The sequence below is a fragment of the Pygocentrus nattereri genome, chromosome 18 (assembly GCF_015220715.1).
Source record: "Pygocentrus nattereri isolate fPygNat1 chromosome 18, fPygNat1.pri, whole genome shotgun sequence".
Taxonomy (NCBI): domain Eukaryota; kingdom Metazoa; phylum Chordata; class Actinopteri; order Characiformes; family Serrasalmidae; genus Pygocentrus; species Pygocentrus nattereri.
In genome coordinates, this window is record NC_051228.1 from 16,721,366 (window position 1) to 16,742,419 (window position 21,054).

General features: G+C 41.5%; 1 protein-coding gene across 1 annotated transcript in view; it reads right to left on the reverse strand.

The window, feature by feature from the left end:
* Positions 1-276: 276 nt before the first annotated feature.
* The window catches only part of lrrc75bb (leucine rich repeat containing 75Bb), a 46,329-nt gene continuing 25,551 nt past the window's right edge, over positions 277-21,054 (reverse strand). The window contains exon 4 of the mRNA XM_017693616.2: positions 277-3,120. Within this exon, the coding sequence (XP_017549105.1) occupies positions 2,586-3,120 (535 nt within the window). The 3' untranslated portion in view covers positions 277-2,585. The remainder of the gene's footprint in view (positions 3,121-21,054) is intronic.

The following is a 21,054-nucleotide window of genomic DNA, read 5'->3' on the forward strand; positions in this document are numbered from 1 at the left end:
GTCTGGGAGGAGATCCTTCAGGAGACCATCCGCCACCTCATCAGGGCATGCCCAGGCGTTGTAGGGAGGTCATACAAGCACGTGGAGGCCACACACAATACTGAGCCTCATTTTGACTTGTTTTAAGGACATTACATCAAAGTTGGATCAGCCTGTAGTGTGTTTTTCCTATTTAATTTTGTGTGTTACTCCAATTCCAGGCCTCCATTGGTCAATAAATTTGATTTCCATTGATGATTTTTGTGATTTTGTTGTCAGCACATTCAACTTTGTACAGAACAAAGTATTCAATGAGAATATTTCATTCATTCAGATCAAGGATGTGTTATTTGAGTGTTCCCTTTTTTGAGCAGTGTATTTTACTTCCAGTCAAAACAGCTGTTAAGTACACGTCACTGATATTTCAGTGCAGCTATTTGAGTGTTCAGTGTGTCTCTGTACTTTTATTTCAGCTTCCATTATTTTCAGGAGAATCACTTTCAGTTTCCCAAAGAATCTGCAGACACACCTCCACAGTTCAGTCTTAGAAGGTGGTTGATCATTTTTGAAGTAATCCTGTGATGTGGTATCATGGACCGGATAGTCTGGAGGTACCTCGTAAAATAGCAAAAAATAACATTTTTGTTTTTATTGGTACGTACTGTATAACTTGGAAAACAAAAAAAAAACATAAACAGACAATCTCACTTTGGCTTGGAGATGGACGAATTTTAAAGTGGCAAGGTAGCTACCACCATTTAGACCTTGAGGTTCTCTCGACCTCAATCCATAACAGTCCTTCGAGCTTGTTGCCGTTTGGTCAACACGACATAGTCGTCCATCTCTGGTCAGCCTTCCTCTCCTTTTATACCACATAACTAATGTGGACTAAACCACCTGGGCATCCCCATAATCCAGGGTGGATGTTTCCTGATCTGTGGATGTTTCCAGATCTAAAGCAGCTTGATTTTCTCTTCTTTCTCAAAGACGAAAGCTTTAAGTGCTGTTCATCTGATGGGGGCAGTTGTGGTCTACCAGATCTACCAGGTCTTTTAGGTGGTTGTTGGGGTGCATAAAAGTAAAGACTGAACAAAGCAAACACTGGTAAGTTAACACTAATAGACAAACAAGATGAAGCTGCTGGTGTTCTCTAAACAATGGTCTGATAACCCCAGAGCCCAGACCTCAACATCACTAAATGTGAGTAAATGCTAAAGCAACTTCTAAGAATGAACTTTGAAGGTGTGTCAGCAGATTTCTTTAAGAAACTGAAAGTGAGTCTTCTGAAAAAAATTGAAAGTTGCAATAAAAATTTGAGTGACACAATACGAAATTTAGTTGTTGAGTAATTTTCTGTTAACACTACTTTTTCTGCTTTTTCACTAAGTGAAAGTGAAGTGAATATCTTGTACTTAATGGTTGTTTTGACAGAAATTAAACATATAAAGTGCACTGCACTGACTATTAAAAATCTTTGAAAAACACCAAAAGCACAGTTAATTATCAAATTAATAATCAAAGCAAGCATATGAAACAAAATTTCTCAATAAAAAAATTGTCTGAGAGTTCATGCAGGACTGCGTCGTTCATTCCTCTGAACCCAGCAGGCTGATTTAATAAAGCATTAATCTGATTGGTCGGTGCTGTTGAGTCTCCCGGTTGTCTGCAATGGGTCTGCGCTAATGAGCGGAGGCAGCACACGCAGACGGTCGGCTCCTGTAATTGAAGTTCAGCTGTTCAGGTCGTGGGAGGAAAGAACTGTGAGCAGTTTGTGACCACCCACTGACCATTGGCATGTTTGATGCACAACAAAAACCAAAACATCCATACGTGCTAACCGCTAATTACAGTGCTGCGTGTACATAAACACTCTCAGTACTGTGTGTTCATCTCTGTTTGTGGTCTGTCTGTGTTTGGAGGTCTTACAGATCCGCATGAACTCTGATTGCTTGGCCACCTACGCTCTCGCTATTCCGCTCTCCTCTGTTCTGACCTTCTGCTCCGTTGGTAGCACATGCCGAGGCAGGGGAGAACAAGAACACTGGCAGAAGAAAACCCATGGAAACCACTGAGAATTCTGGAGAACTCAAAGGTGACAGGTGACTGGAAAACCATAGATCACCCTGAGCAACCACTAAGAATTCTGGATAACTCTGAAGAATCCTGGAAAATCCTGTCAAACCCCATGTAAGCTTTGGGAACCCCGGAGAACTTTGGTGATCCAAATGGAGAGTCCTGGAAAACCATGAGAATGTCAAAGAACCTTTGAGAATCTTGGAGAACTCTGTGATCCACACAGGGAAGCCCATGGAGAATCCTGGAGAATGCCAAGGAACCTTTGAGAATCCTGGAGAACTCTGGGGATCCCTAGTGGGAGACCCATGGAGAACCTTGGAATACCCAAGAAGACCATGAAGAACCAAACTCCTATCACCTCTCAGAGATGTTCAGCATGATATTCCTGCTTTTTTCCTCTATGTTCCAGGGCTCCAGAGTTTGCTGTGATTGACAGGAGATGCAGCTCGGGGGGAGAATCTGGTTCTGATCACCCTGAATCGTTTCCCAGGAGCCAATGAAACTACAACCCATACAGAACCCAGGTCTCATCACCTCTCGGTGAAGTGCAGCATGATGTTCTTGGTGTTCTCCTCCATGTTCAAGGGCTCCAGTTCCTCCTCCTCTTCCTCAGTAGACGCCTCCAGGTTGTAGTGGCTGTCTTTTGTCTCTCGGTACTCGTAGATGGTGGGCAGGCTGCTCCTCATGCCGAAGCGCCTCCGCAGAGCCACCAGCAGTGGCTGAGGAATGGTGAAGATGTCCACGTTGTTGCCCAAGTCGACCCAGGCCAGATTGGAGAACTTCTTTGGGTCCTTCAGCGCCTCGGTCAGGTCCTTCACGACAGAGGCGGTCAGCCGGTTACCGTTGACAGCGAGTGTGGAGAGCTTGGGCATCAGGCTGAGTGAGGGCAGAAGCAGGCGCAGGCCGTCATCCTGCAGCTCAGTGAAGCTCAGATCCACCGCCACCACGGAGGAGCTGTAGCTGTGAAGGTAAAAAATTACACGCTGGAGGTCCCGGCTGGACAGAGGGATGCCAGAGAGGTCCACTGTATCGCCTGCAAACTTCTTCCTTAGGGTGGTTTTCAGACTGGAAAACAGAAGCATACAATCATCAGAATTCTGTAAGAATTACCTTCACATTATACAGTCAAATCACTGCAGATGGACTGAAGACTCAGAGAGTTAATACACACTAAAGAAAATTTTATCTTAAAATATTAAATGTTTAATTTTTTATGACAAATTACACCAATCTTGCTTGAAAAACACTCTTTTAAAATGTTAAAGTAACATAATTTGTCTCTCTGTTATCACTCCCTCTCTTTTTGTCTCTCTTCCTCTTTGTGTGCCTCTATATTTCGCTGTCTCTCTTTCTCTCCGTTTCACCCTTTGTCTCTTTACTCTCTCTTTGTCTGTCTCTCTCTTTACTCTGTCTCTTTACTCTTTCTTGTCTCTGTTCCATCACTTCATTTGTTTCTGTGTCTCTCTCTCTTTACTCTCTTTTTGTCTCTTCCTCTTTGTGTGCCTCTATATCTCGCTGTCTCTCTTTCTCTCCGTTTCACCCTTTGTCTCTTTACTCTCTCTTTGTCTGTCTCTCTCTTTACTCTGTCTCTTTACTCTCTTTCTCGTCTCCGTTCCATCCCTTCCTTTCTGTCTCTCTCTCTCTTTACTCTTTGTGTATCTCTTTCTCTCTACTCTCTTGCTGTGTATCTCTCTATCTCTTTACTTTCTTTCTCTTCACTCTTTGTGTATGTCTCTCTCCTTACTCGCTTTGTGTATCTCTCTCTCTCTCTTTACTCTCTTTGTGTATCTCTCTCTCTCTATGTGTATCTCTCTTTCTCTTTATACTCTTTCTTTGTGTATTTCTCAGTTTCTACTCTGTCTCTCTGTTCTATCTCTTCCTTTCTCTTTCTGTGTCTCTCTCTATTTCTCTCTTTACTCTCTCTTCGTGCATCTCTATCTCTCTACTCTCTTACTGTGTATCTCTTTCTTTACTTTCTCTTTCTCTCTCTTTACTCTCTTTGTGTATCTCTCTCTCTTTATACTATCTTTCTTTGTGTATTTCTCACTTTCTACTCTGGCTATCTCTTCCTTTGTCTCTCTTTCTCACTCTTCACTCTCTGTGTGTCTCTCTCCTCTCTCTTCCTCGATTGCTGTCCCTCTCTTTGTGTTGTTACTACAGTAAGGGGGAGTTGGGGCGGTGGGGGCGTTGTGCTGACTCTGCAGGATTAAGGTGCCTGCAATGACTCTGCATTCTGATTGGCTGATCGGATCAGAGGGCTTTTCTCCAGGAGATCATCACGTGCTCTCCGTCTGTGTGGGAAGAGATTCTGCCCCGGAAACAACACAGCTCACGCCTCTACGGGTGGTGGTGGGGTGGTGGGGTGTGGGGGGAAGTGGTGATGTTGACAAGGCCGAGTGCCAGCAGTGAGGGGGCCGAATCAGCACTGTGTGTGCAGAGCAGTGGATAAACACGCTCTTTGGATAAACCCTAATCCGGGGTTCCCACTCTTTTTGAGGAAGTAATTTCCAGGACTTTTCAGGACAATGTATACACATGACTGTTAAAACATCCTTCACATCAACAATACCGTACCTAAATATCTCTCACATCAGGTCTTCAGATCCTACATATTTATAAGGATTCTGTTCTGATCTATTTAAACCCAAGGTATAAAAAGAGACACTAATAAGTTAAATATACACACAATCATTTATAGGATACTTTCTGCAGGAAGGTGTCTGTCCCAAACCCTAATCTCTAAATTTACATGAAAATAATTATTCATGTTTTAAAGATCTTTTCAATTTCTTTTAAATTGAAGTTAAATGATTTACATTCATCATTAGTTTAATTTTTAATGATAAAAACAGGGCCTTATTTTAGCCATGCTTATTTAGCCACATGGTGAGCAATTAGATCCCATTGTTATGAAGTAAATGTGTCCCAAAGTCTGAAAATGAGTGTGGACAATGTAATGATTTTATGTGTGTACAGCTGTTCAAAACTGTGTTTGCTAGTCAAGTACTGGCAAGAGTTCTTGATTTCTGCTCAAAATAAGCTAAAATTACAACTACTGAAACAATCAGTGCTGAAACTTTTGGTAAATGTTTCAGCACTGAATAGTAAAGCTTGGGTACATTTATGATTGTTTTGGAATGTGCATTATAATTTAATAAAATAAAATTTAGGAACACTCAGACCAAAAGGATTTTAGTCTAAAGTGCAAGATTGGTTAAAAGCCCCAAATGTGTTAGCATTACTGCTACTGAGTGCTGATTGGTTAGCATTACTGCTACTGAGAGCTCACCCTACATTTCATAGACTCCTAGCTATTACTACTACTAATACTACTACTATTAATATTAGTAGTATAATCATTTGTAGGTAGTTTGACCAGAGGAGGATGGGTCCTCCCTTGTGAGCCTTGGTTCCTCCTAAGGTTTCTTCCTCAGCTCTGAGGGAGTTTTTCCTTGCCACTGTCTCCCCTGGCTTGCTCACCTGGGGGTTTTTACATTCATGTTAAAACTTTGTCTTTTCTGGAATTCTGTGAAACCGTTTTGTGACAGCATCAGTTGTAAAAAGCACTATACAAATAAATTTGATTTGATTTGATTTGACTGTTTAGCATTATTGCTATTAAGGGCAGACTGATAAGCGTCACTGTTACTGAGTGCTGACTGATTACAGTTACTGCTACTGAACGCTGATTGTTTAGTATGACTGCTACTTAATGCTAATTGGTTAGCATTACTGATACTGATTGCTGATTGGTTGGCATTACTGATACTGACTGCTGATTTGTTGGCATTATAGCTTTGGGGCACAAAACTACTAATTTCAGTAAATTCTACTGAAATTAAGGTAATTTTGCTAGTGTGCCTGGGCTTTAAAGTATATTAGATTTTGTTTAATGGCCTTTGATGTGGCTGTTCCATCTGTGGGTTAAAGGTTTGCTCAGAAAGACACACGCTTTAAAAATGGCCTCACAGCATCAGAAAGAGCAACATGGGTGAAAACAAATGAGCTGCAAAACAAAACTACAGAAATCTGGAGCTGCACTGCAGGCCACACATCTGATTCCATCCATCATTAAGGAGAGAGCATTAAAGAGAGAGAGACTTCAATTTAAACTCACTGCACTCTGTCTCTCTCTCCTCTCTGACTGAATTACAGGGGAATCGTTCCAGAGTCTGTCATAGATCAGGCGTTTACAGAGTAGACAGCTTCTCCAGCGCTGTCACACTGTAAATATCCTCACAGCAGACTCGTAGTCAGATAAAAATATAGTGCAAAACCGCTCCAGTCTCTCTTCATACTGAGGGTCTGCGCTGTGCTCTCATTGGAGCTGGATTAGTTTTATTAGAGGAGCATCTGTGGAAATTCTCCAGAGTCACAAAGCCCACAAATATGTTTTAATAAATGAAAGTGCCCATATCATGGAAAATCAAAACGCCCTTGATTTTAATGTAGTACATAAACATTAATAACGTTTCAACACTTATCAATCACTGCCCATTACATACCATCCATATTATGGAAAGTGAAATGCAAAAACAGCCTGTTTTGAATTCACTGTTGCACCTTTTTAGCCTACAGCAGTTTGCCCCTACCCGCTTACACTGAAGTTATAAGGAGTGTTTCAGCCTGCACTTGAATGAGGCACAACCAATAAGATCAGTCTTAAAGGCTCAGTAACATACAAGCCTGTTTAAGGCTTCAGTCCTTGCCGTACTCTGCCACACTGCCTCATTAAACACACCTGATTCAGTTCAGTAGCTAATCAGCAAGGCCTTCATGAACAGAATTCATGAATAGAATTCAGAGCATTAGATAAGGTAAGGTAAGATAAACGATAATATAAGATAAACACTGATCTCCACAGCCTTTTGGCCCTGAAGGTCCTCAGTTTGATGTGCACTCGAAGAGATAAAGATAGTCATGTTATTATTTTCATATCCACTTTTAAATGTTTGTGTCTCATGATGTTAATAAATATAGCCTACACTGACTGAATGGTGGATGTTACAGGCTCACATGCTTTTAAAAATGTAGTTTGTACGGCCGCGCAATACAATCAAACTTGCTGCTTGTCTTCAAGGAGACCACCAGCAACCAGCTAAAGGCTGCCCGAGCCATGCTGAGAGACTACATTAGGCTTAATTCTGCTCCAGGAAACCATTACTAAATGTTAGAGACAAAGAAAGGACTATATAAAACAGTCTGATCAACAAGTCAGGAACACAGCCTCTGATTGGTCGATGAGTCAGGAACACATTCTGATTGAGTGACGAGTCAGGAACACAGTCTCTGATTAGTCAACAAGTCAGGAATACAACCTCTGAGCGACAAGTCAGGAACACAGCCTCTAATTGGTTGACAAGTGAGGAACACAGCCTGTGATTTGTCTAAACTAACTTTCTGATAAGTCAACAAGTCAGGAACATAATCTCTAATTAATCAGCAAGTCAGGATTACAACCCCTCACAGGAACACAGCCTTTGATTAATCGATGAGTCAGGAATACAGTCTCTGATTGGTCGACAAGTCAGGAACAGGGCTTCTGATTGATCGACAAGCCAGGCACACAGTTTCTGACTGGTTGACAAGTCAGGAACACAGTCTCTAACTGGATGACGAGTCAGGAACACAGCCTCTGATTGGGCAACAGACTCAAACCAAAGGATGGCTACCAGCCCTGCTAACAACAACGACTCTTAACAACATGGAGAAACAGATAAATAATCTTAGGAGACATTCAGTGTTCAGAGAGAGCTAAACTGTCCTCAACACAGTTTACCAGTTTTTCAGTAGAGTCAATCTACAGCTGTGCATTCTCAGCCCACGTCACATATACATACATTCTGTGCCTACAATGGCAAAAGTGCCTCAACAGCACATTAATATTAAAGCAGTATTATCAATAGCAGCAGTTCTCAATAATCATCTTACAAAAATCCTTCATCATACATAACACAACTGTACATTAAATTCCATTTAATGTGCTTTTCACATTGTGAGTTTCAGCAGTAGCCTGTTTGCCTTTTCTGCTAATGAACCCAACATAATGTCTTATCGTTGTAGTGTGTATATATATATATACATGTATGTACATACATATACACACACACTATATATATACACTATATACCGTGCTTTGGGTGGCACGGTGGCATGGTGGGTAGCGCTGTCGCCTCACAGCAAGGAGGGCCTGGGTTCGATTCCCCGGCCGGGTGACCGGGGTCCTCTCTGTGTGGAGTTTGCATGTTCTCCCTGTGTCTGCGTGGGTTTCCTCCGGGTTCTCCGGTTTCCTCCCACAGTCCAAAGACATGCAGTCAGGCCAATTGGATGTGCTAAATTGTCCCTAGGTGTGAGTGTCTGTGTGTCTGCCCTGCGATGGACTGGCGACCTGTCCAGGGTGTATCCTGCCTTCCGCCCGAAGACTGCTGGGATAGGCTCCAGCTCCCCCCCGCGACCCTGACAGAGAAGCGGCTTAGAGGATGGATGGATGGATGGATGGATGGATGGATGGATGGATGGATGGATGGATGGATGGATGGATGGATGGATGTTTTTTGCTTATCAAACCAATAAAATACTGCTGTGGCAGTGATGTCATTAACAGGCTGGCAGTGCATGTCAGGCTCAAGCTGAGAGTGTGTGTTTGCAAAGTCAAAGAATCGACTACAAGCAATCCTGTTACTTGACTGAGTTTTAGTTTGCCTTATTTATCCTGTTATGTGGAAAGGTACCTTGTATCTTGCTTTCATTTATTTTATGGTTTGTCATCTTAAATCTTAATTGCTCTCTTAGTTTTTATTTTGTCTTGTTTGATCTTACTGTCAATTTGTTCACTTTAGTTTAAATGGATTTCATTTTCAGTCACTTTGTGCTGTAAGTGCTCAGCTGCACTGAAAATGAGGGTCAGTCTCATTTGGAATCAACTCACCATTATTGTCCCGTACTGACCCAGACTGACCCTCGCTACTGCATTAAAACACGCTAAAAATACCCACTGACACACTTTCATATAAACAGACATCATGTGACCGAGAGGGAGATTAGCACAGCCACCTGCTTGAGACATGTTTAGTATCTAAAGTTTTTTTTTTAGCTACAAGGCTAATGTAGCTAACATGTAAAGGAGGCCTAAAAGCTTTAGGATGACTGTAACTGATGGTTTTAGCTTTTCAACATACTCTGTGATGATGTAAGCACAAAGTCTGCATGACATCAAAGAGTGAGAGGACAGTGTTTTCCGTGCAGCCCACTGGCAGATAAGGTTGGACAAAATGCCACTTTTAATCATCATTTTCATAAATGTAATAAATAATTTAACAGTAATATCATAAATAAAGTCTGTTATATTTATTATTACATTTTATAGAACCAGCAAAGCTACATTTTGAAAATACTATGATTAATATTCAGTGTTTGGCACTAGATCCAGTTAAACAGGACTAATTTTACTCTCTTCATTGTAAATCATGCGGTTGGTCGGTGTCTACAAGCACTGACAATATCCATTTGTTTAGAAAGGCATTCTGTATCATATTGTGACATAATCATCATCATGATAAAAAATGTACTGTCGTAGTGCCCAGTGCCCAGTAGCAGGTTTCTGCTATTGTTAAAGTGTCAAGTTTGTATACAATAGGAGAAACATCTGCTGCTGTATAGAACCATTAATCTGATGAGCCATTTCAACATGCAGAGAACCATTTAAAAATACAAATGATTCTATATACAACTCATGTTCCTAAATAGAACCATGACTTTACTAAAGAACCTTAGAAGAACCATCTTTTTAAAGTGTGCATGCCTGTAATGTGGAAAGTGTGTGTATAGAAGAGTGAGGCGTGATTATTACAGTGACGATGTGGGAAAATAAACATCAGAATGAAAAACGTTATTAAATCTGTAAATCACCGGAACGTCAAGAACCTCCAGAAGCTTTGATTAAAATGTCAGATTATGTGTGTGTGATATTCATGGATTCAATTGTGTGATGCCAGGACACACACAAAAGTGCAGTGTGTGTGTTTGTGTGTAATGTGTGTACATGTCTTGCTATCCTTGTAAGGACTACATGATGCATGTTCTCACAATAATAGCACAACATGATATTTCTGCTCAAAATTTGTGCTGCTCCTCACTTGAGTGTGTACTGTTTTCACCATAAATTACTTATTTTTTTTGGAAAATTGACAGATCAGAAAAAATGTCTTTTGGATAATGGGATTAAGGTTAGGATTAGGTTAAGGTTTAGGTGTAGTATTGCTTGGCTACAGTAATACAAAAATCAATAGAAACCTATGAAAGTCCTTAATAGGAATGTAAGACAAGATTGTGTGTGTGTGCGTGTATGTGTGTGTGTTACGTAACTGTGTGTGTGTGTGTGTGTGTTCTGCAGGATCCCTGGACAATAACTCAACCATCAGACCTCACACAAAGAAAGAAAAACAGTAAAAACAGCTCAGAATAAGGCTAGAGGAGATGTGTAGGTAGGGCTGGGAGTCGATCCCAGAAAGTACTGATTCTTCGATTCCAGGCATTCAGGAATCGGGAGTCAACTCTAAAGTAGAGGTTTCAGACCTACTCCTGCCCGCTTCCAAAAGATTTCATCCTGCTCCCACACACTCCTGCAGAAAATCAGAATCATTTCTCCCACTTCCGCCCACAACCGAATTGCTTTGTCCCGCTCCAGCCTGCACAGCTCAGTCAAGTGACATCCAATATTTGACACAGTCAATTCACGAATAATAATTCAGTAAAGTTTTAATTCAGTTCACTGAATTTTCTTTTTTTTACTTGGTCTTTCAAAATCAAAGAAAACTTTGCATATTGTTAAAGCCACAACTTTTGACACAACCTATTAGCAACACTCAATGTGATTTTTGGGTTATTCTATTTATTTACTTTTTAAAATAATGTATTTAAAAATTAGATACATTCAATTATCTGCTAATCAAAGAGAAAATTCTGATTCAATTTCTGATCCTATCTCACAGCACTATTAACCAGATCCCTTTAAAAAGTTCTAGATGCTGTATATGTGCAGTGATGTGTAGTGTGTAGTATGCTCCATTATGTCCTGTATCATGTATCATCATCATTATGATAATTACCCCCATCAGCTCCAGCCTTAACTCACTGCATGCTAATGCTAATGCAAAGCTACAAAGCGCTGTGGATCTTTACATTAGGAGAACTTGTAGGCTCTGATGTAAATCACTGCTTTTACAGAAGGAGCCTTCTTTAGCCAATTAAAGGCAGCACTCTGACAGGAGTAGACTGAAAACTACTCTCCTCAAAGCGACAGTCCAACCAGAAATCAAATGCACTAAGCCTAAAACGGGTTTTTGGTCTAATGCATATTTTTACAAATGGAGGGATGCATGCAGGGTGTTGTGGCGCAAAAACGTGGCCAAAGAAACATATTATGTGAGATGTTTCACTATTTTCCCCATCATCAACATTTCATATAAAACTCAGAAGACATGTGTAGGTACTCTAATGTTCCAGTCATGGTGACTCCTGGTTCCTATCACCATAGATAAATACCTACATTATGTTGGGTCCAGCCAGGCATGTCAATGGCATCACCACTTTGGGGTGGTCAGCATCACTGCTGGACTGCATTCAGTACCATTACAGAGTGGCAGTTTAAGAAACATACTGCCCAGAATTACAGCATTTCACAAATATTGCACTCCGAAAGAATAGGATTATATAACGGAACACAGCAATCCTGTTTAAGTGATGCATTTTGTTTGTATGGTGTTTATGTGTAGATATAGTTATGTGGTTGGTAATGCACAAAGAACCTGTTGATGTGCTTGTTTTTCTTCTGGTTTTATATTAAGCTTATTTCATTTAATTGTTTATTCAGGGGATCTTAACTGTACGTAGTATTTTGTTTACTTACAATGATGAACAATGCTTGTAGTCATAGCATTCTTTAATCCGTGTAGATATTCATAATAGAATAAAGTTGGTACCTTCTCACATGAACCTGAAGTCAGCTTCTTATTTGCCAGCTTCTTGTTAGAATTTTCCTGTTCCACCTTAAATTATGCAGCTTCAGGAACCAGAAGGTGACTGAATAGAAACTGACGAATAAGAAGCCAACTTTAAGTTACGTCCTTCTTACTGCGTTTTAAGGGGTTTATTTTATTTTTTTATGTGTATTACTATAAGAAGTGATTCACACATTGATGGATTTGCTGATGCGGGTGAGATTGTGTTTCTACTGTATGGCTAATTAACATAATCTGTTATTAAAGAAATAAAAGCTATCAAGAGCAGTCACACTGGACAACTGTTATTAACAGTCAGTTTTGGTGGCTGGTCAGAGTGCTGTGAGAGTGAGGGAGAAAATGCTGCCTAACGAGACAGAAAACACACTTTTGAGATATTTCATTTTCTTCTCCTTACTGTCTGCTTGTTGTTCTGTGAATTTCAGCAGTCTGCTCATAAATGTGAGGTTTAAGGAACTGGTCAAATCAAACTCAATTTAGCTGTTAGCCTTGTCTGTAGAAAAATATGTGTGGTTTTCTGTTACCCAGTTTTATTAATACGTTACCATGGTGCAGCTTAAAACAGTTACAGAGGGAGCTCTGCATTCAGGCCGTTACAGAAGATAATTCACTCTGGAGTTTTTACTGAGCAGACTGTAAAAACTACACACTGCAGATCATCTTCGGTAATCACTCTAATTACAGCAGCCCCCCTGGATTAAACTCATCCAGTGCCATCGGGTGTTAACTGAGCATAGCACAGTGGTTAGTAGCTTTAATTATTTCAGAAACTGCCAATCTGGGATTGACACCCCTACTCTCTGGAGTTCAAACAGAATGGTGTGCAAAAAACATATAGTGAGCCTTTACGATGGTAGAGGTCAGTGGAGAATGGCTAGACCCGAGTAGTTCAGTTGGTTAACTCAGTCATAGCCAGGTTTAGCTCAGTCTAGCCGGATTTAGCTCAGACATAGATGGGATTAGCTCAGTCGTAGCCAGGTTTAGTTCAGTCATTCCTGGGTTTTAGCTCAGTCATAGTCAAGTTTAGTTCAGTCATAACCAGTTTTAGCTCAGTCATATTTGGTTTAGCTCAGTCATTGCTGGCTTTCACTCAGCCACAGCCAAGTTTAGTTCAGTCATAGCTGGGTTTAGTTCTGTCATAGCCAAGTTTAGCTCAGGCAGAGCTGGGTTTTGCTCAGTCATAGCCAAGTTTAGCTCAGGCAGAGCTGGGTTTTGCTCAGTCATAGCCATGCTTAGCTCAGTGATAGCCAAGCTCAATCACAGCTGAGTTTAGCTCAGTCATAGCCAGGTTTAGCTCAACCATAGCCAGGCTTAGCTCAGTCATAGCCAGGTTTAGCTCAGTCATAGCCAGGTTTAGCTCAGATATAGCCAGGTTTAGTACAGGCATATCCAGGTTTAATTCAGGCAAAGCTGGGTTTTTAGTCTTTATATACTACATCACACTCTTTTCATTCAAAAAGTGAGGAAGGAAATGTAGTTTTCCACGATACAGGCCCTTTCCATTGGGTTCAGAGAGATGTCCTTTTCTCCTTATGCCCCCCTCCAGGTCAGCAGTGACCTGTAAAGGGAAGTGAGTCAGAACCGCTGATGACCTTTATCAGCTGGCAAAACCAGGTCAAACTGATTTAAGCAGAGCTGAAGGGAAAGGGGAGCGAGACGGGGGGGTCAGTTTGAGGAGTAGAGTTCGGTAGGGCAGCTCTGAGGCAGTGACGTTAATCAGGAATCATCAGCTGGTGTCAACTTTCCATGAGCGACCACATTTTAATGTGTGTGCCAGAAGCTTTCTGATCTTCTGAGGTCAAATAAGATCAGTGAAATGGCTTCCGAGGCCTAATCTTGAACAGAAATGAAGGAATCCTTATTTACTGTTCTGTTTTTGTCCTTGGTAAAATGCAAAGTCCTAAAAGAATCACTTAATAAATACACCAGTCAACTACAAATACTGTGATCATTAAGTTATTAGTTGTGTAGAACTATGCCGCAGCATTTTAACAGAATTCATGATTTTGTAATATGTAGTCCATCAGTACTCTCTTACTACATTAACCAGCATGCCTTGCACACACACACACACACACACACACACACACACACACACACACACACACACACACACACACACAGGAACCACACTCGCCACATTATGAATTTTTTATATGAACCTCTACAAGCTAGTTTTAAAAAATGCAAATGTTAATACACCTTTACTGTATGTGTGTAATATACCTGCTATTAATTATTTAGCATCCAATATGAATTATTCAGCATCTAATATTAACTATTTAGTATCTAATATTAATTATTCAATATCCACTATGAATTGTTCAATATCAAATCTTAATTATTCAGCATATAATTTTTAGCTTTCAGCATCTAATGTAATTAATTACATTAATAACTGACCAATGAGACTGTAGTGCAAGAATTGTAATTTTTGTAGTCAAATCAAATCTAATTGAGCTTAGAAATTAACATCCTACACTGCATTTGCTGACAACACACACACACACACACACACACACACACACACACACACACACACACACACACACACACACACACACACACACACACACACACACTCCCTCTGTAGAGAGATCAGCTCTGAAACACACACTTATTCCACCCACAGCAGCCCCCCAGGACAAGCCCACACTGCATTAGTACTGATGAGAAAGAGCGTAATTACTGTGTGAGTGTGGAGCAGGGACAACACCCCCCCACCCCCCGCCTAGACACTCCCAACATGCCTTTATTAAACACATTCATTGTTAGAAGGGCTACAACGGTGGCGTGTGTGGAGATGAAAGCCTTAGGCTGAGTGCTCACTGCTGCAGGAGCCAGAACAACACAGCACTGATTCAGCACAGAATAAAGAACCAATACGAGGAACGCATCCACACCACTTTTTCAGAGCAAGTATGGGTGAATATTAGTACTCGCTGACATCTGATACCACACTGAGTACCTACTTAAAATGAAGTAGTTGTTGGTATAAATTAGTGCAATGTATCTTAACCATTAAATCATTAAATCTATCTGACTTTAGATGAAGTGTGTTAGCTAGATATGCTACATTAATAATCTCTGATCAATTATGATCAATTATAATGATCTCTGCAGTTGAGAAGAGCAGGTTTTGTGTCACGCTGAGACACTGAGCAAACACTATTGCACTATTGGGCTGGTAATTTCTGATGTAAACAGGTGGTAAAAATCTGAAAAAATACACTAATATGCTTTTTTTTGGTTTGCTTGGGCATTTTATTCTTTCTTGTGAAGAAAACTCTGATACCTTACGCATCAGATGCGCCAACTGCTCATATTTCAAACTCTTATTTATTGTCCCAGGCATTTGTCATTATAAATTAGGTGGAAGCGACAGAATAAGCACCTACGTCTGAGCTGAACCAGATGGCGGCACTGCATAGCCTTAACTGACCACAATAATGACGTTATTTTTTTTAAAACAAAGTTGATGTAATTTATTAGTATTTAATTAATAAAAACTGCTTTAGTCATTCTTTAAATAAGAATGAACTGAATTTGCACATATTAATTTAAAATAAGAGCTATGTTGTTGGTAAACATTGTTGATGTTTCAAAATGTCAGTCCATACACTCCATATATGAAAAACAAGCCACAGTCTGTTTTTGTTTTGTGATGTCACAAAAAAATGTACATACATTATATTGCCAAAAGTATTTGCTCGTCTGCCTTCAATTGCATATGAAATTGAGTGAGATCCCATTCTTAATCCATAGGGTTTAATATAATGTCGGCCCACTCTTTGCAGCAACAAGGTTTAGGAGAGAGTTTATGGAAATTTTGACCATTCTTCCAGAAACACATTTGTGAGGTCAGACACTGATGTTGGACAAGAAGGCCTGGCTAATTCATCCCAAAGGTGTTCTACCTGGTTGAGGTCAGGACTCTGTGCAGGCCAGTCAAGTTCTTTCACACCAAACTCGCTCATACATGTCTTTATGGACCTGCTTTGTTCACTGGTGCGCAGTCATGTTGGAACAGCAAGGGGCCATCCCCAAACTGTTCCCACTAAGTTGGGAGCATAAAATTGTCCAAAATATCTTGGTCTGCTGAAACATTGAGTTCTTTTCACTCCTCTGAAAAACAACCCCACACCATAATCCCACCTCCACCAAACTTTACTCCTGGCACTGCCAAACCCAGACTCGTCCATTGGGTTGCCAGACGGAGAAGCGTGATTCGTTACTCCAGAGAACACGTCTCCACTGCTCTAGAGTCCAGTGGTGGCGCTTTACACCGGAAATTTCATGACCGAAACCACGGTACCATGCTGGAATTCACTGAGCGACCCATTCTTTCACAAATGTTTGTAGAAGCAGTCTGCAGGCCTTGGTGCTTGGCTTTATACATCTGTGGCCGTGGAAGTGTTCGGAACACCTGAATTCAATGATTCAATGGATGGGTGACTGAATACTTTTGAAAATATTGTGCACATGTTTAGCTCTGTCCTTTCACTCTGAAGTTGTAAGGAGTGTTTCAGCTCAGACTGCTTTTTAAATTAGGATCAGCCAATCAAAACAGAGCTAATTTGCACATTGCATCCGTTTTGAAGGCATGGTAACACATTCTTTTTTATAGATCAGTGGATGAAGAGAGGGTGGAACAATCCAAGTAAAAATTACTCTTTCTAGTACAAAAGTGGATTGTAAGAAGGGAAATGTATTAAAAGTGCAGGCCTTTAAAAAAGAGAAACATTTCCTTTCTGCTCCTAACAGCTTCCACAATATGGAGACGAGCGTCTCTCTTCAGTCGGTGTGGGGGAGAAAAATAATAATATTTCTAACTGGATTGCCTGAAGAAGTCATGAAATGACTCATTAAGGAGGCTGTGTAATTCGTCTTATGAGCAGGAGCACAGTAACAATGGATATTATTCAGAGTAGAAATCCTAAGGGGGAGAAGTGTTGAAGGGCAAACACTGCTGAAAGAGGGAAGCTCAATGTTTCTATAATATTGTCTGGCCTGTTTAAAGTTCTGGGAGAGTTTAAGGCTCATATGAAAGAGAGGAATAAAGGAGGCTGATGTATTTTCCTGTGTTGAAAGCCACGAGTGCTCTGCAGGCCTGCAGCTTAATGTTCTCGGTTTCAGCCCACACACTAAAACACACTGAACACAGCACACACACCAAAAACACACTGAACACAGCACACATACACCAAGACACACTGAACACAGCACACACACACACACACACACCAAAAACACACTGAACACAGCACACACACACCAAGACACACTGAACACAGCACACACACACACCAAAAACACACTGAACACAGCACACACACACACACCAAGACACACTGAACACAGCACACACACCAAAAACACACTGAACACAGCACACACACACACCAAAAACACACTGAACACAGCACACATACACCAAGACACACTGAACACAGCACACACACACACACCAAAAACACACTGAACACAGCACACACACACACACACACCAAGACACACTGAACACAGCACACACACCAAAACACACTGAACACAGCACACACACACACCAAAAACACACTGAACACAGCACACACACACACCAAGACACACTGAACACAGCACACACACCAAAAACACACTGAACACAGCGCACACACCAAAAACACACTGAACACAGCACACACACACACACACACCAAGACATACTGAACACAGCACACACACACCAAGACATACTGAACACAGCACACACACACACCAAGACACACTGAACACAGCACACACACACACACACACACCAAAAACACACTGAACACAGCACACATACACCAAGACACACTGAACACAGCACACACACACACACACCAAAAACACACTGAACACAGCACACACACACACACCAAGACACACTGAACACAGCACACACACCAAAAACACACTGAACACAGCACACACACACCAAAAACACACTGAACACAGCACACATACACCAAGACACACTGAACACAGCACACACACACACACCAAAAACACACTGAACACAGCACACACACACACCAAGACACACTGAACACAGCACACACACCAAAACACACTGAACACAGCACACACACACACCAAAAACACACTGAACACAGCACACACACACACCAAGACACACTGAACACAGCACACACACCAAAAACACACTGAACACAGCGCACACACCAAAAACACACTGAACACAGCACACACACACACACACCAAGACATACTGAACACAGCACACACACACACCAAGACACACTGAACACAGCACACACACACCAAGACATACTGAACACAGCACACACACACACACACCAAGACACACTGAACACAGCACACACACACACACCAAGACACACTGAACACAGCACACACACCAAAAACACACTGAACACAGCGCACACACCAAAAACACACTGAACACAGCACACACACACACACACCAAGACATACTGAACACAGCACACACACACACACACACCAAGACACACTGAACACAGCACACACACACCAAGACATACTGAACACAGCACACACACACACACACACCAAGACACACTGAACACAGCACACACACACACCAAGACACACTGAACACAGCACACACACACCAAGACATACTGAACACAGCGCACACACACACACACACACACCAAGACACACTGATCACAGCACACACACACACCAAGACACACTGAACACAGCACACACACACCAAGACACACTGAACACAGCACACACACACACACACACCAAGACACACTGATCACAGCACACACACACACACCAAGGCACACTGAACACAGTACACACACACACACCAAGACACACTGAACACAGCACACACACACACCAAGACATACTGAACACAGCACACACACACACACACCAAGACACACTGAACACAGCACACACACACACCAAGACACACTGAACACAGCACACACACCAAAAACACACTGAACACAGCGCACACACCAAAAACACACTGAACACAGCACACACACACACACACCAAGACATACTGAACACAGCACACACACACACACACACCAAGACACACTGAACACAGCACACACACACCAAGACATACTGAACACAGCACACACACACACACACCAAGACACACTGAACACAGCACACACACACACCAAGACACACTGAACACAGCACACACACACCAAGACATACTGAACACAGCGCACACACACACACACACACACCAAGACACACTGATCACAGCACACACACACACACCAAGACACACTGAACACAGCACACACACACCAAGACACACTGAACACAGCACACACACACACACACACCAAGACACACTGATCACAGCACACACACACACACCAAGGCACACTGAATACAGTACACACACACACACCAAGACACACTGAACACAGCACACACACACACCAAGACATACTGAACACAGCACACACACACACACACCAAGACACACTGAACACAGCACACACACACACCAAGACATACTGAACACAGCACACACACACACACCAAGACACACTGAACACAGCACACACACACACCAAGACACACTGAACACAGCACACACACACACACACCAAAACACACTGAACACAGCACACACACACACAAAGACACACTGAACACAGCACACACACACACCAACACATACTGAACACAGTACACACACACACCAAGACATACTGAACACAGCACACACACACACCCACCAAGACACACTGAACACAGCACACACACACACACACACCAAGACACACTGAACACAGCACACACACACACACCAAAACACACTGAACACAGCACACACACCAAAACACACTGAACACAGCACACACACCAAAACACACTGAATACAGCACACAAACCAAAACACACCAAACACAGCACAAAGACTAAAATACACTGAACATAGCACACACACCAAAACTGAACAAAACAGTTGAAAACTAATGACACTACACCACACACAACCTCTCATTCTCTCTCTGTCTTTTTTCTAGATTTAAACGGCCTATATCACAGAAAACTACATTTCCCTGAATGTTTTAAAACCATTCACTCCTCTGTCTAACCAAACAGCTCGTTTGGAATTCACTGTTTTTGTGATCTCACAAAAAACTATGCAGTTAGGCCCACCCATTAAGCATACCACAGCTTAGCCCTGTCCATTCATCCTATTGTTTGGCTCCGCCCATTCAACCTACATAAGTTTAGCCCCATCCATTAATTCTATTGTTTGGCTAAACCTATTCATCCTATAGCATGTTGGCCCCATCCATTCAGGCTATAAAGGTTTAAGATTGCCCATTTCCCCTGTCGTTTAGCCCCAACTATTAATCATGCAGCAATTTAGTTCCACCCATTGTGACAGCAATAATAGTATAACAGTGATGTTATATTCAGCCACAGACATTAAGGTTCCATGTTTACTAAAAAAAAAAAAAAAAAAAAATCAACATCTGGGTTATTCCACTGCTATGGCTGACAGTTTAAATGCTGGTAAAACATCTTTACAAAATGTTCTGCTGTCACTGATGAAAAAAGGTTTACTGCCATTAGGTTTACTGTCGTCCACCTACTGCCATAATGTAAACAAGTCCGGGATAAGAGGGAGAGAGGTTGGAAAATGGTTGGGTAAATACATATTATGATCATTTTTATACATAAAACCACATAAATCTTATAAGTAGAACATATGAAATACAAGAAAAATACAAAATATGGGCCCTTTAACTTTCAACAAGAAAAAAAATAGAAGAAACAGAAAAAAATAAAAGAGACAAAGAACAACCTCAGAAGATGCAGAAGAATGTGTGGTCAGTGACCTTCCAATAGTGGATCACTGCATGTGAATGCTGACTGAGTGGCTGTGAATGGAAGCTTGATTTCAGTCAGTTTATCAAGATCTCCACAACATTTCTTCCACTTAAAGCTG